Source organism: Mus musculus, chromosome 4, assembly GCF_000001635.26.
Source record: "Mus musculus strain C57BL/6J chromosome 4, GRCm38.p6 C57BL/6J".
Lineage (NCBI taxonomy): Eukaryota > Metazoa > Chordata > Mammalia > Rodentia > Muridae > Mus > Mus musculus.
The window spans coordinates 19,631,005-19,657,364 of NC_000070.6; the positions used below are offsets into that span (position 1 = coordinate 19,631,005).

The window sequence follows — 26,360 nt, forward strand, 5'->3', positions numbered from 1 at the left end:
AAGCAATATGTAAGTAAGACAATCGAAAGTTGGAAACTCACCATTGCAATAAAGCGACCAATAAAACAGAAGTATGAAAGATGGTCAGGATTTATAGTTGATGCTGGATTTATCTGTAAACAATAGTTATTCTTGCCTGCATACTCAAATAAGCAATACATTGGGTTCAAAACTTCATGGGAAAGCAAGAAAAACCATTCTCTATAAGAAAATAAGTCAAGATTACTTTTAGCATTCATATACATATATATGTGTATATATATATGTATGTGTGTGTAGATTTTAAAACGGTCTTAAATAGATCCATAATAAATAAATGCATGCACATACACATACATGCAGGCACACACACACACCTCTACTCATTTCTTAGCTCTCCTCAATTTCTATTTAATGATCTGGCTTTCCACTCCCAGTCCTGCTAACTCTGCACAGTCACATTGCAAGCTCCCTGTTTTTCGCATGGATATGCTTTTCTACATCACAATTTTATTTGGGTATGTTTCTTGGCGTTCAATTCTACCTACATAGATGATACTTTTTATGAATTCACACTTCAGTCCAATTTTAGCAAATGCTGAAGCAATGTCAAAGGACAGTATGTATATGTCATTGCATTCATTGTAGAATGTCAATCTGAAAAAATATTTTTATGCACATTAAACTTAAAGGTAAAAGCCATGTCGATATATTTTCAGTATTCTTAACTCTTATAGGCATCCTGTAATATCTAGTTAACAAGCTTTTTATTTTGTTTTTGGTTTGTTGTCGTTGATTCTAGGTATGGAATCCAGGGTTTTGCTCATGCTATGCCATGGAAAAGGCACTGCGTTAAGTATTTGATGGTGACATTACAGCACATAACTCTGCTGCAATTAAACAGTAAGGTGTTTTGTCTTGTTTTCGGAGATAGTCTTACTCTACAGCTCAGCCTAGTCTAGAATTTTATATGTAGCCCAAGCTGGCTTTACGTCTGTAGTAGCCATCCTGCCTCAGGTTCCTAAGGGATGGCATATCTGGCTTTAATAGAACAGTTCAAATTGCATAGCAAATGTATTCAAAATGATCCTAAAATTAAAAAAGACGTGAAATCTTAATTGTGCTAAGTACTTACTCTTAACCTCTTATTTTGCTTCACTTTAGTAATTTTTAACCCAAAATATACATGTACAAAATGTTCTAAAGTGAGAGTACAAACTCAAATATTTACTGTGATCAGTGAGTTGCCAAAATCGCCATTCCTCATTATGAACTTGCTAATAAATATGATTGACTTTAAGGAGAGAAATTTTCTAGGTACATTAACGTAATCTTTTTTTTTTTTTTTTAAATACGGTGGTGGGAATTATCTCTCATGATGAGTGCATGCTATCCTAACAAACTCAGTCAGTTGGTACCAGTAAAAGCAGAAACTTGGGTATACTGTTCTTCAAGAAAAGCCCGCATTGTTATCATTGTTTGCTTGTTTGTTTTTTAAGACACTATGTAGCTCTGACTGTCCTAGAACTTGCTAAGAAGACAGGGCTGGCTTAAAATGAAATCTGTCTACCTTTGCCTCTGGCATGCTGGCATTAAAGCTATCACTGTATCTGGTCAAGAAAAGACACAATTTTAATTTTTCATTTCAATTAGTAATAATGTCAAGCAATTTGAAAATTTTTAAGTCATCATGGGTTCACCTCTATGGCAATTCATATGGTCTTCTATTTTGTTTATAAATCATTAAAAGAATTTTAAAAATATTCCCTGAAACTACCTGAGGGATACAGACAACAGTTACAAAACAAAATCACTTATGAATTAATATAACTCATATAGCTATATCATGGTCAAAATAGTAACTTCACTTTGTGGTTGGGCTCAATTAACACTTTTTCCTCAGAAAAGAGAAATAAGTAAATTCTAGTAAGAATGTGTTTACATGTACACACACGCACACACACACACACACACACACACACACACAAACACACACACACAATAAAATTTTCAATTGCTTCAGATCACTTTTAGAAAGCAGCGAAATAGAGAAAACGGCACTGACCCAAAAAAAAATGGTTACTGATGACAAAAGCCTTTACCCTAATACCAACACAAAGAGAAGTTCCTAACTAGAAAGAGCCAGAAGAATCAACTTTCAACCCAAGTTCAGCTCGACACTCTCAAACTACACATATGAGGCTGAAAGAATCATGAACCAACACATAGGAGCTAGCAGGACCTAAGGAAGAAAATGAGGAGAACATAAAACAGCAAATGAAGAAAAATCCCATGAGAAGCAGCACAACATAGGGCAATCCTGCAAACAGTGACATGGAGACGGCTTCAGAGAAGCAAACAGGAAAGCACTGGGGTCAGAATGATTAGAGAAAAGATGACAGACATGTTGACTGACAAAGGAGATTCCACATACCCATGACTGATGTTCCTGAAGAAAGAAAAGAACAAATAGAACAGAAAAACATATTCAAAGATAAAATAGAAGGAAACTTCCCTGAAATTAAAGCTCTTAATATGTTCCTTTAAAAAAAGAGAGAGAGAGAGACCAAACGATCTGCAATGAAACTAGTGAACTTTAAGGTACAATGTTTGCACTCAGAGAAGGTTTTCTGACCCAAGGTTTGGCCTATTTCATAGTACTCACATTCAATGCTAAAACAACAGTGAAGCAGTACCTACGACTACTGGACAGACAGTGCTATGCAAGACACTTCTGTCCACTAAGGTTGTTGTTTATATAGAAACCCAACAAAGAAAACATTTCCAAACATGTATCAACTAGAGGAACATAGTGACCCAATGAATTCTTGGATAAGCACCTCAATGAAGAATCTAAATATATAATGTGTGAATGAAATAAAAAATTAAAAGAAAGAAAATAAGGATACAGAAGAACAGTTTAACTGTCTAAACTGTTAAAACATAAAACTATAACCAAATAACTAAGACAAACAATAGTTCAAAAAAGAATGTGAATGTTATCAAAACAGACATTGAAGGGAAAATAAAAAAGTCTCACTTCTAAAATGTACCTTTCATTTCGATGTCTGGACATTTCTGAAACTGAGAAAAACTCAAACTACATACACTATGAATATTTCTTGAATAGTAGCTGAAAATGGTAATAATGATTTGGATAGAGAATGATGCTAATATAAACACTAACAAATTCACAGCAATTATCTATTTCTACCAGGTATGACTTGGTCCTGCGATTTGTCAGATGAATTAAAAGTGTGATTGTCTAATTCTCTAAAATTCTATGAAAATCTGAATTCTTAGGCAGTCTTAATGAAACTGTTAAATGAAGGAACGCTGCCAGGTGTGGTGGCTCAAGCCTTTAATCCCAGCACTCAGGAGTCAGAGGAAGGCAGATCTCTGTGAGTTCAAGGCCAGCCTGATCGACTGATCTACAGAGCAAGTTTCAGGACAGCCAAGGCTTCACAGAGAAATACTGTCTTGAAAACAAAACAAAACAAAACAAATGCCAATATAGATTTGTGTTAAGCAACCAAAGGGGAAAACAAAGACTATTCACTAACTACTTCACAGGTATCCACTCTTAAGAGTCTATTCAGTAAATGCAGAAAATTTCATTTTCTAAGTAAACTCAGATCAGAGCAAGAGCACAAATAAAAGTGACTTGCAACACTGAAATAGCAAAGTTAACAAGTAACCTTCCGTGAACCCATCGATTACGCCATACCATATGTGAAATACTATGCAGCCATTTGATGAGAGCATTAGCAAGTACAGAAGAGTAATCCTAATGGCTGGAGCCTCTGATGGCTCAGTGCCGAAAGCACTTGCCATGTAGGCAGGGGAATCTAAGTTCTCTCTTCACCAGACCCCATGTGCTCGGGCTATGTGGTCATGACCCACCTGTAATCCCAGTACCTGGGATGTGAAGGTAGGAAATAACAGAAAAAGCTGGCTAGTCAGACCAACTCACACAATGCCTAAACATATAAAGGTATAGAGGAAGACACCAGATGTCGACGTCAGGCCTCCACACACATGTGCACATATACCCATACACACACGTGTGTGTGCCACACTCATGCAAGATGACATACACACATACCATACACATACACATATACAGAAAATTGTAATAATGGTTATCTAAAATAACTCCGGTTGCTACTAAAAAGCATAATTTAATATATTCATATATTTTTTTTAAAGAATTAATCTACTACAGATGACAAAAGAGATTTATTCCAAAGCAGTACATTTTTAAGTTTACCTTGCAAGGCCACCATAATCAAGACCTTCTTCTCCTCTAAATATTACATATAATCGCCTCCTCAAGTCATATGGTTTTAATGCCATAATCTAAAGACAAAAATATGGATATTTAGACACTTATATGCTATATAAATACTTCCAAAATAATTCAATTTGTATTTTCAAAAGTATGTATTTCCTTATCTCATATTTAATTCTGCAGTTCAACTGGTTTGTTCCATAAACTAGCTAAAAATGGATGGACAATCCCTCAAGTTTTCTCTGACTTGCTATCATATGTTTTCCCCCGTTCTAGTGCTAAACAGTGGTTGTACTTTGTGTTAGTGATAAGCAAGGAAGAGTATAGTCTCTTAACAAGTGACTGGTAACCTTTTCTCTGAAGCAATACTGTAAGTTTTGGAGTCCCACCACACCTATCTCTGGAGGATAGAAATCCACCTGCAATCCTTACTCGACGATGTACATTTATACAACAGCATGTCTTAAAATAAGACCCAAATACACTCTCATAATATGTAAGTTTTCATGAGAGTTAGTCATAAGCATGCTTCACTTAGATAAAAATTCGTATTTACTATCATCCCTCAGAACCACAGCCAAGCCAGGTCTGGGTCCTACGGCAGCTCATGAATAGGCTTCCCTAAAGGGCAATTATGCTCTCAATCTATATCTGAATCTCTTATCTCAGCCCCATATCTGAACAGACTTAAGACAGAAAAAGTAAAATAACGACTAACATAAATTTAGATACACACTTGCTAAAGTAATTCAAATATAGCTCTGAACAAGCCATGTGTAATACACTTGGAAACTTGAAACAATCATTTGGCTCAGAATTAGTCATACACAAGCAGTTTTGATAATAGCTGCATCGACTATCTTTTGTAAAGTTTAACAGCTAGTAAAATGAGGCTATGTTATAAAAGTCTCTAGACCTTCAGTATTACTATTCCATTTTAACCTGTAAAAAGGACAGACAAACAAAAAGAACAATAGCAACCAGCATTGCACAACAACTCTAAAGTAACAATCTGTAATTAGACCCAAGTCCACCTCAACAAGAGGTTCATCATGCCTGATACTGGAAACCTAGCCAACTTCCCAGAGCTGAGAAAGTCAGAGAGCTTGAAGGAGAGCTTATAACCACCACTTTACTAAACCAGCATCATCTCCAACTACATTCTGAACATTTGCCCTCATACCCACAGATGTGTAGTTTTCATCCCTCATCGAACACTTCCTCCCTCCACACTCTCCCATATACTCCACCTGGCTTCTTTTCAAATTTACGGCCTCTTTTTCATTAATTGTTGTTACTTGTGTGTGTGTGTGTGTGTGTGTGTGTGTGTGTGTGTGTGTATTCCTTTTACATGTTATTCTGTATGTTTCGTCTGTATAATGTTACTACTATGCATATGTTTTTGTGGCTGGACATTTGGTTTTAGATAGCCAATATGTCTTATCTTAAAATATAATTGTGGAATCCAGTCCCAACTGATCTATCTACAAAACATCTCCCATAGCTAAGACTCAGAGACCACTGCAGAAAAGTGGCTGAAAGATTTTAAGAGCCAGAGGATCAGGGAGTTTGGTATAAGATTGTTACTCCTAAGAATGATAGAAGCTACTCCATAAAGTCTCACCAACATGATTGCCTAACCATGAGTTAAAACAAGGAGAATACCAAGGGACATGCTAAGATGGACAGGAGAAGGTTCCCAAGGCCTCAACCCTATATAAAGAATTAAAGGCAACTAAGGGATGCTGAGGTCAGAAGAAGAAATCCTCCCTAAGGAAGAGCACACCAGCTGGCTAACACCAAATGGCAAGGCATAAAAACATAAATTCTAGTAACATTATACAGAAATAGAAATTATGCTTATGCGTTTATGTATTAGGGACATAAATAAATATTTATACACACACACACATGTAACACCAATTAGTGAAAAAAAGAGGCCATAAATTTGAAAGGGAGTCAGAGGGGTATATGGAAGAGTGTGAGGGGAAGAAATGTAAGGGGGAAATGATGGAACTTTATTTTAAGTTCAAGAATAAAAAAATAATTACAATTTAATGAAACATATTTAAGTATTAAGAAAGTTATAGTCATTGCATTGGAAGACAGTGAAAGGTCACGAAAAATTCTCCATTTCACCATAAAAAAATGATGTTATTGTTTTTAAAAATATTCTGCAAATGACTCCAGAAAGGCAGACATGTTACAGTCACATATTCAAGTATTTCCTGAATAACTGTTATACTAAAAGCACTCTTCTAGGTACTGGACAGAGGTGAAGTAAACCAATAATCCATGCTCTCATGCAGCACACATTCCAGGAAAGGAGACAGAGAGGAATGGTGTGATGAAACTGATGAAGGCTCATGAATGGCTAGAAAGAAGCCATGTCGGGGAGGAAGGCAGGCTGTCATTGTAGACAACATGCTCATCTTGATCACGGCTCAGTGAAGCCTAGATGTCAGATGAGCATAAGAGTTACTGATGGAATAGTCAATGGATACACAATCTACCAATTTGATTTGATTTGTTAAAACTTGACTTTCACAAGCTTTACTGTTTGAAGTAATAAAATCCTAACAAAGTAAGTGTCAAAACAGACTTGTTCCAAATGCTGTTTAAATTTTATTTTAAATACACCTAAAATTTTCATTTCTTCTCTTTCCTGTTCCTTTCTTTTCTTTACCCATCCTCCCCCTGCCTCTTTCTTTCCTTCTTAGTTTTTAATATAGACTTTCACGATGTAGCCTTACGTGGCTAAGAATTCACCTGTCTGTGCCTCTAGAATGCTGATTAAAGGCATGTGATATGACAGCCAGCTACACCTAAATTTTTGGTGGAAGGACTGTCTCTCAGTGTGGCACCCTTGTCTATAAAATGGAGACAATGGTAGGCAATGAAACTCTGCCCCTGTTTTGCAGTGTCCTCTGAGTCTTGGGTATAGAATTTTGTAGATATAGCAGTCACGACTGGACTCCACGAGGATATATCTTAAGATTATATTAGACATCTTAGCTATTGAACACCAAATGACCATCACCACAGAGATGCTGTGATGAGGAAAGAAAAGCATCAAAAAATTGTCAATAATTGGTCAATAGTTATGACTTAATACGTTGTGAAGTTTCCTTTTATTTTAGGTATATGAATGGTTTGCCTCCGTGTATGCCTCCGGCCCACATAACAGTTTCATATAATTATTAATATAGTCACTCAGGGAATGAGGGTTACTATAAATGCTTAAAGAATCAAAAACTTTTAACTCTCTTTAGAAATTCAGAATAAAATGAGACAAAAAGTACTGTTTCATTCTGATAATATCTTCCTTACCTGTTGGAAGGAATCTTCAAATAATGTCTGTCGGGACACATTGATCTTTACATGACTCGGTAGTGCATTAGACTAAAACCAAAAACATGATATTATGTAAGCCACAGCATATGTATTACATAATGATCAGGCTAATGATTATAAATGAGATTTATTTACCACTGTAGTACCTGGCACAAGTAACGGAAGTGAGCAAGCTTCCACCTAAAGCTGCGTTCATAAGCAATCTGTGGACCACCTTTAGTTCTAAAGAGAAACAAAATAAATACAACTATAATATTCAGTATGAATCAAAGTACACTAGATCATTATATGACTAAAGAAAGTTATTTGCTGTTAATAAGTACAGGTCTATCTGCTAGGACAGTGGTGGCCTGCGTCATGAAGGTTGCCACTGCAGCAGGACACGTGTACAGAGGGAGACCACAATTAGGGTAGGTTTATCAGTAAGCCTCCAGTTTACTGAAGTCCTGAGCTCTACTATAGATTCCTTAAAAGAACCTTTGATAGCACTTAAAGCTCAGTAAGTCAGAGATTCCAATAAGGGAAGCTTGGGTGGGGGTGGGGTCTGTCCCTCGACTTAAACCTGACCTGTACAAAGACAAAGAAAGTCAAAATTAAAATCCTTGGAGCGAGTTCTATACACATCATGTGACTTAACTGGACAACAAGATAAGAGGCAGATACAACATGCAGCTCAGAATGCTTCTCCTGCCTAGAAAGAGGCTTAACAGATGGGAATAAAGCATTCTCATGCCAGAGTGAACACAAAAATGTTGCCCTCTGTTGTCACATTCAGGGGAGTTCACTCATCCAAGAACATTTACCAAAGCGTAACAGGGACCTGATGTTTTTCCAGACAATGAAAGCATTATTTACTAATAACATGGAAGAAGTGACAGTTTTGTGTAACATATGCACCAATGAACAAGCAAACTACATATTGTTCATTTTAAGAGAATAAATGGCTTATCAATATTTACAGAAAAAAAGAACCTTGTTAATAGAAAAAAACCAAGAAAATAATAATAAAAATCTCTTTCAAAATTATTGTAAGATAGAAAATGAGCTAACATATTTTAAATGCTTAGAACAATATTTGGCATGCAGTAACTATTACACACATATATGGTAGTTATTATATAAAGTTATGTATAAATATATATATTTTTTAAATTAAGGAATGACATACTACAAATTAATTCTGGAATAACATAGAGCAAAAAGTTATAGTTGGCTATTACCTGTGTGTGTTTTCTTGAATGAAAAATAAATTGTTTTTAAATCTGGGGCTCCATTCAAGACTAAACCTGCCTTCACTAAATAAGAGGTGAGATTTCCACTTACACTGATGACTTCCCATTGCGAGGGTCTTTGAATGTTGTTGTTCTCGTGTTATGATCAACAAAGTACCTAACACCTTCCCGAGTATACCTGATTTCCCAGCCTTCGGGCAGGGGTTCTTCATTTGGTAAGCTAAAAGATAAAAATCACAGCCATCAGGTGAGCGTGTTTTAGGTGCTTACAGCCCACTGACTCTATGCACACATCTATCCTGCATGATGACTTAAGACTGTAGTTTACACATACCCTTGAGTTCTTGGATCTTCCCACTGGGTTGTTTTTGTATTGTGATTCACAAAGTAAACTCTGTCTGTTGAATCCACTCTTTTTTCTAAAACAAAGTATGACATTTAATAACAATTTGACAGTTATATATTTCATACATATTTTTATCAATGTCATATTGGCTTACCCCAGCCCGGTGGTAAGGGTCCATAGGGGTCATTTTCTGCAGCTAACATGGAAGCCTGGTTGAAAAGAGGTTGGGGAGAGAAATAAAATAACATTTTATCCAGAAATATATTAATATACCGAGCAAGTTAACATCTATATCTTAGAATTTTTTTTAAAAAATGACAAATATTAATACAGCAATTTCAAGAAACAAAGTTCCAAAAATATTATGAAGTAAAAGCAGGTATCAGCTAATATACTTATTAATGATTTATGATACATGATTTAGAAATAATGTGCTAATATTAATATGTAATTTCCTGATCCTTCTAAGGAATGAGGAGATAGGTGAAGAGTATACAGAGAATTATGCCATTTAAATGAGACAATATTATTTCTTCAAAAATAGAAAGTTATTATAGCATAACTATTCTGTAAAATAATTACTCAATGGTAATAAATATACATCTTGATGAATATTTGATATTACTGTCACAGACAGTGCTAACTGTACTTATTATCCATCTTTATCTTTTTCTCCTGATAGAAACCACTAGTTTTGTTTGGGGTACCAATGTGCCCATGTGGATTATGCGGATTAGTGCACAGAATCTGGATGAGTAAAGTAAAAGGTGATCAATCCTGGCCAATGAGGTAGAAGCAGAAGGTACAGAGGAGGGTATCCTTTGCTAAGCAAATGGGCAGCAGCTTGCTAAGAACAGGGCTTTTATAGGAAAGCTCTTCCCTTTCAGTTTACCCTTCTCTTTTACAGCAGACTCTGGAAATCAGACCAAGGGCAGAAACTCTTTAAATTCAAAACACCTGGGGCAAGATGCATGACAATAGACAGGGCAGGTAAGGTGCCTGACAAGAGATGGTGCAAGTAAGATCCAGGTAAGATGATGCCCTAAAACACAGAACTCAGCTACTTGATAGCACCATAAACCAGAGAATGTTAAGTTCTTCTCCCAGCCCTGGGATTCTATTGGTAACTAAACTGCATCCATTTAAGAGGATAGCAGAAAGTGTTTTGACACATACCCAATACCTAATTTTTTTTTTGTTTCCAAATTCTCATGTACACAAAGTCCTACACAGAAAGAAAACAAATCTCATAGTACAAACTTTCTTATTTACTATATACAGGACGAGATTCCAAGTCCAAAATCTAAAATACTCAAGCCACAAAATCTCAGGAATGCTTATATATTTAAACATACTAGAAATAATATTAAAGATAACCAAAATAGAATGAAGCAAACAAATAAACCCTTCAAAGAAAGAAAGAAAGAAAGAAAGAAAGAAAGAAAGAAAGAAAGAAGGAAGGAAGGAAGGAAGGAAGGAAAGAAGGAAGAAAAAGATGACATTAACACCTCGTAATTTGCTAATTACCGAATAGAGGTATCGTTGGTTGAATTGTTGCATAGCTCCCTGCAATTGATTCCGCTGAGACTGCCACTGTTCAAAATTTCGAACAGATTCCATAGTAGGCCGCTGCCAGGTTGTTGTTCTGGTGTTATGATCCACATAATAAACTCTTCCACGATCATCAACTCTTCTTTCCCAACTACGATAAATAAGCAATAAAAACGAAGTAATGAGTAATCTCCTGACAACTAAAGCATAGATATGTTTATTTATTTATCTACTGGCATTACTAGGGATGGAAACCAGGCCATTGAGCTGCTTAAGCAAGTTCTCTACCTGTTTAGCTATATCCAAGTCTTGATCTTTTGAGACAGGGTGAAGCTATACAGATCACTATAGCCTTGTCTTTTCCGTGGGCCCAAATGGCTTCCAACTCACAATTCTCCTGCCTATCCCTCCCAAGTGCTAGGATTACAGGAATATGCCATCAAGTCTGGCTACTTTTTATTGTTCAACACAGCATATGGATCCTTGAAGCATTTATCTTTCCCAAACTACCTTACTTTTCTATCACAGACAGACTTATACCTTGTTTCTTCTTGAAAAGCAGCTTTTAGACATGTCCACAGAAGAAACATCCACCATTTCAGTTTCATTTCTCAGAGACCTTCAAAGGCCTTACAGAGAGAGCCAAACCACTGAGTGGCAGGTCCCAAGTGCAAGTGTACCATGTGTGTCATTCTGCCAAGCCATTCTTGTAACTTCAGAAGCGCAGATGCCCTGTTCTGCATCTCTTATCAACAAGAATTCTACTCAGGCTCCACATTCTGTTCATTGCTTGTAACTTTGCAACACCTGGGATCTATTAAGCGAGTTTTTGACACTAACTTTATACAATGGCTATCTAAGAATCTTTTCAGGAACCAATTGGGAAATCTTCCAAACTTACTATTAAAAAATAAAGGGGTTCAACAAAAAAAGTGTGGTTCTCCATAAATAATGATGTACAATATTATATTTCATGATATTTAAGGTATATAAGAGGTACTAGACTGGTGCAAAACTAAGATCTACAAACTTTGTTACATATAAGCTCATATTGCAGCATATCAAAAAGTACAAATACTTTTTTAAAATAAACAAAAACATACTAAAGCTCCAATTATTACATAATCTCAGGGTCAATGATAAACTGATTCCTTTGCTTTGTAAAATAATTTTTTACACAATGAAATGAGAGCTAGTTAAATTATACTATTGAATGCAACTCAAACACTCTCTCTATGTTTGGAATATAGTTCCTTCAGCCTTTGACACTTGACTGCCAGGCTCTTCAGATCACTGTGAAAATTATTTAAGAAAGAGTTCAGTATTTGTTCCTATGGTATTGAGAACTTTTAACGGGAAAACAGAGATGTGGTGTCTCAATACAGCACATCCTAAGGCTCATTTTAAATAAGCAGGTTCACTATGTCACAGTCATGCATTTAATCCACAGTTTGAAAACCGTAATATAAAGTTTATTTCACTAAAACCACAATTCAAGAATTATAAAGAGATTATTTCAAAATTATTATTCATGATAGTATATAAAATAAATTTAAAACTTACACACAATAAAAATATAACTAAAAACACGTAAGAATGCTGCATTACCCTGGAGGCAAAGGCTGTGGTCTCTCCCATGTAGTAGTTCGAGTATTATGATCCACATAATAGGTTCTACCATGAGGATCTTTTCTCTGTTCCCACCTGCAATGAAAGTACAAACATAGAAATAAAAAACAAAAGACCAGGAAATCTGAAAATGTTGTAGAATCAGGAACATTACAAGCAGGCTTTACTTCACAAGGCCCACACATACATAATATAAACATAAACATAAACATAAACACACACACGGTGAGGCTCAGGGAACGTTATGGAAGAGGGCATGGAAAGAATGTAGCTGCAGAGATGGGGAGGACATGGCATGGCTGCTGCGCACATAGACTCAAGTGGCAAAGCTACCTGCTTCGTCGCTGCACAACATCAAGCCACTTAAGACTTTAACACCGAATTCAAAGGCGTTTCCAAGGTCCCACCCCCAGTTGAGGAACAAACTGAGAGTCACAGGAATCCAGTTTACTTTAACGGATTCTCAGAGAAACCTAACATTAGTGACTATCAACTGTCTTCACATACTGAGTCTGCACATAATAGTTGTCTTCTAAGGCTAGGTTGTATCCATATACACATACTTAAAAACACCATAAACACAAATTCATTCAATAACTTATTTGTCATAGAATGCTCAAGTTAATACCCATGTACAATTAAAAAAAAAGCCCAAGTTTACACTTACACCAAAATCATAGAAATTAGACCTCCCTATGCCATACAATATTATACCAACATTTATGCTATTCCGTACTTCAAAAACAAACAAACAAACAACCCATTCCTCTCAGAGCATATCACTAAAGTGATATGAACTTTCAAAACATATTCTTCATTCTTTTAAAACTAGCTTTGATTTTTTTTGTCAGAGTAATACATATTTTCAAATAGTTTATAACATCTTTAAGTAGTAAACTATAAGTATAGTAGTTAAATAGTCTCAGATAGGTCACAGAGTTCAAACAGTACCTGCTGCTCCCATCAGTTCATATTCTCATCACCATGGCAACACTGTCAAACCATTTGTTCAGCTTTGGTATTTTTTGTTTTCTTATTAACATGCTTACCTTCCTAGTACTTAAGTTCAAGTAAACTATATTGACTTTGACTGTAAGGTAAAGACACAGGTCTCATTTCTGAACACCTAAAACCTTGTAATAGTCTCTTTCTTCTCAACCACTCTAACATCCGACTGTTGTAAATTCAACTGGCAGCTGTTCTGAACTCTGGATTATATGTAAGTCCCTTCAGCACTTAAAAGACATTGGCTTCCAGATTCTACTACTGATTCTGACAAGTCTATTGTCATTATTATTAGTATAAAACGTGCTTTGATTTGCCCTTTACAAAAATCTCTAGAGGATGGAGATATGTCTCAGCAGTTAAAGCCACTGGTGAATAATGACCTGGGTGTGACTTCAGCACCCACATTCTAGCTCTGAAGCATCAATGACATACTTACTTCTGTGCATGTGGTACACAGATATACACGCAGGCAAAACAGTCATACACATAAAGCAAAAATAAATCTTAAAAGAAAAACCAAAAAACTTAAGATTTCTTTTTTTGGTGAGGACAGGAGGACACGCAATGAACTCAATTATTCATTTCCAGTGAATAATTTAAAAATAGGTGTCTCCACTTTCTTTCAGTTTTGGTAAGTCTTTCCTCTATCATATTTGTGAGTTTTCTTGTAATCTTATTACGGGTCTCTTCTTTTTCTGTTACTTTGCTTATTAGACTCTAACTGATGTTTCAACTTGATTTGTACGTTACACATTTATCTTTTTATTCTATTTACTGGCAAATTTCTTTACCTTTATCAATTGAAGCTTCCATTGAACTACTTTTCCAGGCCTTAAATTTATTGAGCACTTCTTTGCTTAGTAGTTGGCTATGCATGTGACACCTACTCCTACCCTCTAGCAAATTAAAATAGTCTCTTTTCTTTAGGCAAAGTTTTCTTTTTTGATTTTTAAAATTTATTATTGTTATTATCATTACGGTCTATGTATGTGTGTGTGCGTGTGTGTGTGTGTGTGCGTGTGTGTGTGTCACACACACACGCACACACACACACACACACACATACATGTGAAAGCCACTGCGTACATATGGAAGTCAGAACAGAATCTGCGGGAGTTTGCTCTCTCCAGCAGCACATGAGTCCCAGAGACGGCAGGCTGTTAGGCTTGGTAGCAGCTACCTCTGAAGTCCGCATGTAGCATCTTCTATACTGAGTGTTCTATCTCTCTTCACATTACAAGGTTTCCCTCAGATATTTAATGAGTAGGAGTCTATAACACGGCTAATGGGTTATAGCATTAATTGAAGATCGATATAAACTGTATTGTAGCTTTGTTAAGAAACATAGTATTCTGGGTAGAAAGATAAAAAAGTCCTAGTTCTCAGAATAGGACTTCTCTGAAGAAGACAGGAGGCATGTTTGAAACTTTACTTCATTAGCCTCATAAAGTTCTCATCCATCATGACATGAAATAAAACATTCCACACACCTGGTATTGCCAGAAAAGAGGCCCCAGCACAGAGTATAAGATCTAGCTCCTGGGAGGAAGACTAGAGATTTGCTTCTTAACTTTCGTTTTTCTTTTCCCTTTACAGTACTGGAATCTAACCTAGAGCCTTGCAGCACAAGCGCACTACTATTGAACTATGTATATCCCCACCCCCTCTAAAATTCTTGTTCTGAGATAGAATATAAATTGGCCAGGCAGGTCACAACATCCAATCCTTGTGCCTTAGCCGTCCAAGTAGAATGGGGCTAGTAAGCCTGTGCCACAAGCCCAGCTTTAAAGTGATTTATCATCTTCAGCGCATGTCATGGTGACACTGTCTGTTGCGCTTTCTCACCAACAGCCCTGAATCTAGTCCTGCTGGGGTATGAAGTCTGCACGTTTATGAGTCAGCCCCACTAACAGCTTCAGTGACAGTCCATGGGGACACTAAGGTGAAGTACCCTGCCATTTCCTGATCTCTTATCACCAGACATCTGACGAGAGCATGTGTAGTTTTAAACCACCTAATTTTGAGAACACTTCTGTAAGCTATGCTTTACTCTCTACTGCCTTAGCTTTTTATTACTTTAGGTAGAGGTAAGTAGTTGACCTGTGCATAGGTTTGGGAAATTTGGCACGTGTGCTTATATTTGTGTTACTTCTCCAGAAAGATTAAGAATAAGTTCTGGATCTTTTCTTGCCCCCAAATAGTACTACTATATTTAAGCACCGTGAGGGAAAGAAATTGATGATGATGATGATGATGATGATGATGATGATGATAGCAACAGGGTAGAACAGAAAGGAAACTTCCAGGAAATGAAATAGTTCTATTGAGCTTCTCCTCAGCCAGTTCTGTAAACCTGCATATGCTACTGATGTAACAGTCTGGTCAACCCCACCCTATCAATTTTTCTTAAGATTTTATTATTATTTATTTAAATGCATACTGTTCTATCTCTGTGTGTGTGGTTGGGAGATCCCTGGTATGGGTGAGAGAAACTAAACTTGGTCCCCTGGAAGAACACGAGTGCTGATAACCACAGAACATTTTCTCCAACCCCTTTGCCCCTAAGAAAACATTTTTTAAAACATTTATTTGTTTATTTGTATGTGCGCTTATGCAGACATGTATGTGTATTTACCCACCATGCCATCTTTCTCTCCCAGTCCTTCATCACGGGTATAGGGGGCATGATAGCAGACTATCAATGTGAGTGATGTAGACAAAGCCAAGGCATCCTTCATTACCCTACCCCTAGTACCTTCTTTTCCATTACTGAACACCCACTTTGGTCAATAGCTGCAGTTCCCTTTGGGCAACTCTCAGGCCCCACTGGTAATATCTTACCCCAAAAATGACAGCTCAGCATGTTGCCTCTCCTTGGAGTAGCTGGCAGGAGAAGGAGGACAAAAGGGCACAGTAGGACCTAGGATGCTCTGCACAGTTAGTGAAGCCAGCCAGGTTCCCCTACAGCTAAAGAGCTCTCTGACCTAAGAACCATCTGGAAGGGGAAAAGAAGGCAACTGATATCCAACATACCCATAGTATGCAGTGTTCTACCCCAGGCAGAAGTGGTGAGGCATGATAGGCATTTTATCTTTTTTAAGTCAGTAACTAAATAATATTCTTAATTTTGCCTCCAGGCCCAGAAATATGAAATGATTTACTACTTAGCACTTTTCTAGTTTGCCCCGATGCAGTACATAGATGTAGAAAATTGTAAAGAAAGCATTCAAACGTAGTCTTCCCTGCTGTATGTTCTCAACAGTTTAGCTTAAGAAAGATGACCTACATTAGGAACACAGTGATTAATGTCAGACCTTCTGGCTGTTCTTTCTCTCTTCCCTAAAACAGTAATGCCTCTCTCTCTGCTGTCTCTCCTTCTCCAGACTGAGAGGCACAGGCCACATTACTAATAGACTGTATCCTCATCTTGGGAAGCTAAGGCAGGAGGGCTTGTGTTTGTGGTCAACTTGGGCAACATGATGAGTAAACTTCCAAAGATTAGAGACAAAAGGTGAAGCCTTCTGAAGGAGAGGTAGAAAGTAGTGTCTGCACGGAATACAAGAGGACTGTGCAGAAGGCAGCAAACCAATTTCAGAGCAAGTTCTTCCCTACACATAAAGGTACAATAACTAAAACGATAAGATCTACTAGGGAAGCACATGCAGACAGGCCACGGTCTGAAACCACAATTACAGCGGTGAATCCAGACGAGCCAGTAAAAAGCACTGAGAGAAAAACAGCTTCAAAGGCAAGAAATGTCAGAGCGCAACTGTGATGAGCAATCCAACATGTACGATAAATCAGAGCCCTCTAGGGTAATTGCAAGGGCTACAAGCCCGCATTCTAATTCCTGCAGGCTGTACTGAACAGGGCTGTGGTGATCCAAATGCAAATGGCCCCCATAAGCTCACATATGAACTGTTTAGGGATGACTAAGAGGTGTGGCCTTGTTGGAGAAGGTGTGTCATGGTGGTGGGCTTTGAGGTCTGAAAAGCTCACATCAGGCTCAGGTTCCTTTTCTGCCCACTGCTTGTGAATCAGATGTGAGCTCTCAGCCATTGCTCCAGGACAATGGCTGCCTACTACCATGCTCCCACCTATGGTGGCCACAGATCAACCCCCTGAAACTGTAAAGAAGCCCCCAGTTGAATGCTTTATTTTATAAGTGGCACTGGTCATGGTGACTGTTCACAATAGAATAGTAACACTAAGACAAGTGTCATATTTTTGTCAGTGCACTTTCAAACTATATTGTACATACATGGTATCAAGTCTAAGCTTGTGTCTCGAAGGTAGACAAAATGAATGGATAATTAATATAGACATCATAAGTAACAAAAAGCATGTAAGGAGTAAGCAACATTTGAATAAAGATGAAGAATCATTCTTTAAAGAAAAGCATTGGGAATTAAAATATTCATAAAGAAACTTAAAGGAGATTAGGAAAAAACTAAGATTAAAAAAATCCAGGCTTTTAATAGAGTCCATTGGAGACTGTCGCTTGCTTCACTGGTACTGGAATGGATGGCTAGCTACTACCAGGTGAGGAAACACTAAATAAACCATCTGCTCCTCTGGCCCCTTCTTCTCCCACTCAAAGGCAAGGCTCCATAGGGAGTGGGTGGGTTGGGGAGCAGGGCGGGGGAGGGTAGAGGGGACTTTCTGGATAGCGTTTGAAATGTAAATGAAGAAAATATCTAATAAAAAAAGTAAAAGAAAGCAAGCAAACAAACAAAAAAACAAAGGAGCTACCACCTTCACCTCCCCCATCCAACCAGAGAGAGGTACCTCTCCTCTACTTCTCCAAGCCGTAACAGCAAAACACCTCCAAAACTCACAGATGAAGCCCTGCCTAACACAATGGTCTCTTACCCCCAACCATCTACCACCCAGCAACTCTGTAATATTTGAGACTCTTTTGCAAAAATTAACCCCGCCTACCATGCTACTCAGGAGTCCGATATAAAACTAAAAACCCAAACTGCTCAGGCATTCCCAGTTAATATCAACCCCAGCCGAAATGCCTTATTGATACTGGAGCAGACAGGAGCCAGGGGTCCAGGAGAAATAATCGAACATCCACCGGGTGTCACCACCCACCAGGTCCCCCTAGGGTTAAAAACCTATACTTGACTGGAGACCAGGCTGTCTGTGTGTAGCCCACTGCCCCATAATCAGGGACGCAGATCACACAAAGAGCTAGAGAACTGGAGTTATGACGAGTAATGTTCACTACTTTAGAAAATGAAAACAAAATCAAAAGGTCTTACAGATTCACATCTGGTTTGTTCATCTCAAACAACACGTATTTTGACCGGATAAGTGACTGTTCTTAACTCAAAAAAGTAGTTTCACTGGAGCAAATAAATTGTATGAATGTTACCACATAGAGTTAAATTTTATGATTTTTTATTATTTTTAATTAGGTGTATGTATGTGTTAGTGTATGAGTGTGTATATATCCACATGAGTGCAGATGCCCACAGAGGTCAGAGGCATAGTATCCTAGAGGTGAATTTCCAACCTTGTGTCATGCATGCAGGAATGAAATTTGAGCCCTCTGCAAGATCTTGTACTTTTAACTGTTGAACCACTTCTCCAGTCCCTAACTTAATTTTTTTTAAAAAAGAAACATTGCATATAAATATCCAATAGTCATACTTCATCAGAAAATTTCTACTTAAATGGAAGTCAAACATTAAAAATATTTTCTTGACATACCCTGATGGCAAAGCTTCTGTGTTGGTGTTTCCAGACTGTGGCCGCAGAGGTTCTACACACCCTTCTGGCTGCCTTACTTTGTCAAACACAGAATTATTTCTAGAATCAGAGTCAGGGTCTATGAGGCTCCGAGCTTCTGGTCCCACTTCCGCACTGGCAGAGGGAATACATTCACTGTGTTCTGAGGATGCTGGGGGTTCTTGTACAGGAGGCTCTTGGGTGGTGGTGCTAGTGCAATTGGAAGTCGAGGTGGTATCTTCAGATGGTAGTAAAGTACCCATGGTTGAAGTATTATCAGCTAGGACAGATGATGATTCTCCATTAACTACAAGGGAAAAATATCAAAATGACCTGTGACTCAATTACCTAATCAATTTACTAGACTTCTTCAATGCCTATTCAAACTGAATAACGTACCAGATACTGAAGAACATAAAATAACAAGAGATATCTTTGGAATCAATTTTTAGGAATAAAGTGAGAATATAATAAAAATTTTAGAAATTTTAAACTTAGCTGGTAAATGATAAAAATTTAAGTATATATAGTAATAACATTAACTCCAGCAAAGAGACACCAACATTAGGAAAAAATTTTTCCTCCAAATATCACTTTTAAATCTATCTTATATATAAGTGGTAGCTAACTCAAAGCAAAACAAACTAAAAACTCTTTCATTATTTTGTCCAGTCATGCATAATTGCATTAATTCTTATGATAGTACCATAGGGTACTAAAAATAAAAAACCCAACAGTCTATTTTAAACTTTTTTTTCTTAAACTAGACATCCTCTTGCCTTGCCACCTGAGTTGCTGGGATTGCAAGCACACAAGCAAACTGAGCTTCCATTCTCCATGTGTGTAAGAGACTTCCTGAGCCTCGGCGCCGTTGTGAGATCTGCGATGTGTTTGTGGTGCTACAGAAGGGAGGCTTATGTTGACAGGATAGATAGTATGTGAGCTTGCTACTGCAGGAAACAAGAGTTTCTACACTTCCCAGGACGGTGGAAGAAGCACCTCTGTCCTGCTCCCTTAAGATGTTCTAGAGCCATGCAGTGTCCCTGAAATAATCCTTGCACTCCATCTATGTGCCCGGTTGACCATGGCAAGGGAAACCTTACTTTCTCTGAGACTGGTGGCTTGGGTGACAAGCTTTGAAAGAAGGGGCAGTCATCACGTTTATGTAGGGGAGCTGGGGCATGAGTGGGGTTCACAGGATTGTCAATCACCATCGGCATACTGTGTAGACCTACACTCCCCCACCCCCACACGGTTGCCATAGCCTCCAAGTGGGCTCACAAACGGCCCTGGAAACCCAAATATGCTGCAGGGTCTAGCATCACCCAAGTCCGGGGAGTGCACGGAGCAAATGTCTTTATTATGAATATCTGCTCAGTTGGGTTTTGTAGCTGGCACCCTCTTCCACTGGCTAGCAGGGAGGCTGAGAACAAGCGGAGTGGCTGCAGGCTGAGGCTACTGCACTGATGAGCAACCTGAACGTAAGAGGCCTGCAGTGACTCACTGTTGTCTTGTTTTGTTGCTGCTGTTGTTGTTGTTTTGAAGAAATTAATAAGGAACTGTCTGGAAATCTGAATTTTAAACATACTACCCAATGACTTTATGATTAGGAAAGTATGAAAAACCACAGCAAGGTTTGTAAAGAATACCAAAATTATATGAGTAAGACCAGAAATACATAGAATTGAATCAGAGTCAGACTGAATTAAACAAATTACTGAAATTTTAAATAAACAATCAGAGTTGAAATGGAAAGGCAATGAAAGAAATATTTTCCTCAAACACAAGGAGTAGACAGGGTTTGGAAAAAGTCATTTTTAAGCTTTATAGATTACCCTTGCATTATTTAAACTGTTATATTTCATTAGAAAAAAAAAAAAAAGAGCTTTCCAACCCACACAAAACATTATCCCCAAACCACAGCCCATCATGATGCATAATCAAAGTGAGTTCAATAGTAGCAAATTATGTTAGGAAGTATATCATGGTCACTGCGCAAAGGATAAAAGCAACAAGATTATTTTTCATATTAGCTAAGAAGTATTCAATAAAATACTAATGAACAAAGTAAGGATGGTCATAATCAGTAATACAATTCAATATTGCTGATTATTTTTGGCAATTAAGGCTAGAAAATTAAAAACACTGAAAATAAAAAAGTAAAACACATATAAAGGAGATTACTTAGAACACACAGAGTAAATGACCAGAAATGAGAAATAATACATTAAATATAATTATAAAGCTGGGCGTGGTGGTGCACACCTTTAATCCCAGCACTCGGGAAGCAGAGGCAGGTGGATTTCTGAGTTCGAGACCAGCCTGGTCCACAGAGTGAGTTCCAGGGCAGCCAGGGCTATACAGAGAAACCCTATCTCGAAAAACCAAATACATATACATATACATATACATATACATATACATATACATATACATATACATATACATATACATATACATATACATACATACATACATACATACATATTGGCAGAATGAAGGACCTTAAGTTCAGCCAACATCATAATGAAGTTCTATCAGAAAGCAGAATATTAAGAGTTGGTGTTTATCTTAGTTAGGGTTTTACTGCTGTGAACAGACACCATGACCAAGGCAAGTCTTATAAAAACAACATTTAATTGGGGCTGGCTTACAGGTTCAGAGGTTCAGATCATTATCATCAAGGTGGGAGCATGGCAGTATCCAGGCAGGCACGGCACAGGCAGAGCTGAGAGTTCTACGTCTTCATCCAAAGGCTGCTAGTGGAAGACTGACTTCCAGACAACTAGGGTGAGGATCTTATGCCCACACTCACAGTGTCACACCTACTCCAACCAGGTCACACCTATTCCAACAAGGCCACACCTCCAAATGGTGCCACTCCCTGGTCTGAGGATACACAAACCCTCACAGTGTTTGTTTTTGATGTTGACTTGCTTGTCTTTACTCCAGGCAGATCTGGGAATTGCAATCCCACCAAGCGTTTGGGATTATAGGCATGGACCAACATGGTAAATACTAAGGTTTTATAGAAATAAAATTACTTAGGTATAGATAAAAATGCCTTTAGGTGAAAAGGTTAGAAAACGTAACTGCTTAAACAGAAATGCTTGTACCAATGAAGAACAATTGTCATTCCTTCTTGGTAGAAATGCACAGCAGAGCTAAGACAGAAAATGACTGGGCTGCTTTCTATCAAACCATCATACATTCTACTGATCTCGTCTCAACCCAAACGAGTTCAAAACTTATGACCACACTGAAAGCCTGAACAAAATGTGAATTGAATCTTTATTCCTAATTGCTTACAATTCAAGAGACTCTAGTACAGCATTGAAATGACAATATGCACTTCTCAGAACCCACATAACTAGTATGCCACAAGAAATGAAATTTAATTAAATTGTACATTTCTGTACAGTGTTTCTATCTGATACTGCTTTCAAAGTGATACTGTTCTATAGTTTCTGGTTATATATGTGACAACTCATTGTCACTCTTCATTATTAAATTAGTTTGATATATGTGTGTGTGTGTGTGTGTGTGTGTGTGTGTGTGTGAACATTTTGGTCACAACAATTTACTCATAATGGTTTGCTGGCTGTAACAAGTACCCCATGCCACTGGAAAGCTCTAAATACAGTAGGAGGAACACATATATGAGAATTTTATAGTATCTACCTCAGCTCAGTTCAGACCCTTAAGTTCTAGACTGAGGAAATCCTCCTAGTTGTCCTTATCCAAGTAGCTAGGTCTCCAGGCATGTCATACCTGCCTCCAGTTTGATTTGTCTTTATAAACATTATCTTTATTTATCCACTAAGATTTTCAGGTAACAATCCTTTCAAATAAATTAGAAAAAAGGTAGAAATACTAATATATTTGAATTCCACATGTTATGACTTTGTTATGGTTTGAATACATATATAGAACATTTTTTTCTTTAGATAGAAGTATTTAGGCCATTAGAACTGCTGCCTTTAAGTAACTTCAATATAAAACGTTCAGCAAAATTACTATCCTTTTTGTTATATGGGAGAATATCTGATAAATGCATAACAATATGTACATAAATTTCCCTTCTATAACTGGAAAATATGAATATTAGGAAATCTAATACTTATAAACATGTCTTAGCTCTCAAATTGAAATCATAGGAGCTAGAATCTCTTCTGGGACTTGGTGAATACAGAGATTTAAATGGTTTGGCAACTGACACAGGAACTTAATGACTTATATTATCTAAGGTGGCATCTTTCTGTTTCCAAAATGTAAGTAACAGGCCATTACAGCACATACACTGGACCCTCTCACAGACACTACCACACTCTATGCACTGAAAGCAAATGTCTTATGTTGAAGTTATTTCAATGGATTTCAACGATATGCCCATGACGTGTTAGAAAAAAATAGGAGGAATTGTTTTTTTCAAAAAGGTTAAGTACCAAAGGCAGGTAGTTTAGTCTACAGAAATAAGTTAGTCACTTTTGGCTTTTCTAATTTGTACTGTAACATTCTTTTATTTTGTTTTAAATATATGTGTCTCAAGTAAACAATTTAGGTAATTTTCCATACCTTTTCCTTTCTGATGCAGACTTCTGGTTAATTAATATTTTACTGCATTTGATGATGTATTATATGTTTGAAGCCTAGTGACTTTTAATTTTGATGTTCTTGTGATTTCATATGCTGCATTTTTCAAGCAATAAAATTCTGATGTGTTTAAGAAAAAACTGCTGCCTTTGGAAGGACTGAGGTAGTTCTCACAGGACAGCACGTCAGTTCCTAAGAGAGTGCGCGATTATAGACCATGAAATCTTACTCCCAGTTGTTGTGACATCTTGTCCCACTGCATGCCCTTTGTCTTTGATATGTGCCCCACCCATGCTAACATCCAGCAGGAGGTCCTCAACACAGGTCCGAAGGAACTGGATGATTGTGAACCCCAAGACTACAAAGTCCTGAACTAAAGTCATAAACTAAATCTCTCTCTAAGCATTCTTTTCTTTCTTCCTCCCCAAAGCCCCTTGGCAGGATGCCTACTATGTATAGCCATGCTGGCCTAGAATTTACTACATAGACAAGGCTGGCCTTGAACTAACTGGGGCAGCCTGCCTCTGCCTCCTGAGTGCTAGAATTAAAATATCTCTTTTTTTCATAAGTTATACAGTCTTGAATATTTTGTTCTTTGAACATAAATAAATCATGATACCATTTTACTACTTTTAAAAACCAACAGATGAAAAATGTTTATTTTCCTGTGTGATTTCCTTACCGGTGAGCCATTTTAGAGTGGGTATGGCTATAAAAATAAAGACTGTGAGGCCGCTCTGTATGAATGACCCAGCTCTGTATCTGATATAGTGGTAGTTGGATGAGCCACACTTCTGAAGAAATTATGCACTCAAGCACAAAGCAAGTAGGCCAAACTGCTTACAGTGGCAAGCTCTGAGTTTGTATCAAGGCCAGTTTCCTGACTAGTAACTTACTATAGTTTCATGTGGGCTTAACACCGGTACAGGCCAGTACTCAGGAATTCCCATACATTTCTCTCAAGTTTTCCCAGTACTTACAAATCTCAATAAGTGAAAAAAGTATAACATAGCTACAGAATCCATTTGTCTGATCCATATCACACTTATCTGTTATTAAAAAGTAATTATTCATTAGAAAAAGTCACTTCATAAAGAGAATTAAAGTAGAAAAAAGTATAGTATTTTTCTTAAATACCACTGTCCAAGAACTATGATAGATATTTTTTGATTTATTATCTCATTTAACCTTTACAAATGTTATAAGGTAATTAATTAAGAATACCGCCCCCCCTTTTATATAGAGAGATGCTAACTCTGATACTTTTGTCATGTTAGCAGGTTGTCTACGCTTTTCAGTCTATTCTGCACTGTCTCATCTTCTCAATGTAATTTATAATAAATATTTATGGCAACTGAACTTCTCAAATGAATCTTCTTACTCAAGAGGGGGAAAATCACCTTCATGGAAATACTACCTCTGGTGAGAATTTATCACTTCTCTGGACTCCGTAGTATTGGCCCACAGCCATTATCTGAAACCCATGGAGACAATGTATTCCAGAACTTATAGTTTGGAATTTAGAACAGCTTTATGGCATATGAATTATATACCACACTAATATCTGAACAGGTTAGAAGCCAATCATGGTGGAAAGTACAAATAGTCTCCTGTCAGTCCTATAATATTGCTAACAAATGAACTTACAACACATACGCGCGCGCGCGCACACACACACACACACACACACACACACACAAAATCACACATCTTTTGTGATTTCAGAAGCTTTGAAGTACAAGGCTGAGTAACCTTTTTTCTTGGAGAAAGAGGTTTACCAGGCTCACAGTTCTAGAGCATCAGTAGCATCACAAGCATCAGCTCGGCTTGCAGACCTGGTGGTGAATGGGCGAGCATATGGAGCTCCACATTCATCATCACAAGTCCAGTAACAATAGCTCATGTCAAGAGTCCCAAACCGAAAAAAGAGCTACTAGCAATGAGTTCAATGGTAACGTGTTCACTTCCTATCTATAGGCCTCCGTGATGATACCCAGCACCCACCTCCTCAAAAGGGGTAGGGATACCACTTGCATCTTCATCTTAAAGGAACAGGTAACGCCCATTTCTTGGAAAGATATGAATTAATTCTACAAGTACGGAATACGCTATTGAACACATCAACTAAGTGGTTGCTGTCAACACAAAAGGTTCTAGAAGTCCCTTAAGGTAAATGGAATGAGGACAGTCACACTATTTTGTAAGAAAGTCACAGGAGGTGAAAGGGTTGGAAGAATACTGTGAGGCCTCTCCCAATATAAAAGATAAGCACCATCCTTTTGATTCACCCTATGTGACTAAATGTGGATAGGAGGTTGTATACAGTTGACAGACAGAGCTGGACGTTATTCCTGTGACTGCTGTATACTTTAATTCCTTCAGCACAAATGGAAAATACCGGTACACATACCAAAGAATGACTGAGAGGAGCTGGGAAATGGCATTCAGTAGCCATTATTGCATAACTACTGTTAAGTCTGCCCTGGCTTTATAATTTCACAAATGCCAGAGCTATTATTTGTGATGGAATTATCATTTCTAATTCCTCATGTGTGTGTTTTATTTTCATGCTGAAATTGCAGGACTGTGAAAAATGAACATATCTTTAATGGAGAGAGTATATAAAATAGTCACCGAG

At 37.5% G+C, this 26,360-nt stretch overlaps 1 protein-coding gene and 1 long non-coding RNA gene across 7 annotated transcripts in view; one reads left to right on the top strand and one right to left on the bottom strand.

The window, feature by feature from the left end:
* The window catches only part of Wwp1 (WW domain containing E3 ubiquitin protein ligase 1), a 100,709-nt gene that overhangs the window by 22,709 nt on the left and 51,640 nt on the right, over positions 1 to 26,360 (bottom strand). For 3 of the 6 annotated variants that reach the window (NM_001355222.1, NM_177327.5, NM_001276292.1), the window contains 10 exons: positions 19,112 to 19,436; positions 12,362 to 12,457; positions 10,730 to 10,904; positions 9,357 to 9,411; positions 9,191 to 9,275; positions 8,948 to 9,076; positions 7,771 to 7,846; positions 7,601 to 7,672; positions 4,250 to 4,338; positions 42 to 201 (listed from right to left, as the gene is read on the bottom strand). In NM_001355222.1, coding sequence (NP_001342151.1) covers positions 42 to 201; positions 4,250 to 4,338; positions 7,601 to 7,672; positions 7,771 to 7,846; positions 8,948 to 9,076; positions 9,191 to 9,275; positions 9,357 to 9,411; positions 10,730 to 10,904; positions 12,362 to 12,457; positions 19,112 to 19,436 — 1,262 coding nt within the window. Of the gene's footprint in view, positions 1 to 41; positions 202 to 4,249; positions 4,339 to 7,600; positions 7,673 to 7,770; positions 7,847 to 8,947; positions 9,077 to 9,190; positions 9,276 to 9,356; positions 9,412 to 10,729; positions 10,905 to 12,361; positions 12,458 to 19,111; positions 19,437 to 25,139; positions 25,888 to 26,360 lie in introns of those variants that run through there. The other 3 variants (XM_006537546.4, NR_074090.1, NR_074089.1) reach the window with 3 other exon arrangements.
* On the top strand, positions 14,415 to 25,081 carry LOC108168933. The gene is made up of 2 exons (XR_001784254.1): positions 14,415 to 15,332; positions 19,897 to 25,081. It is a non-coding gene; the product is annotated as an uncharacterized LOC108168933 (long non-coding RNA).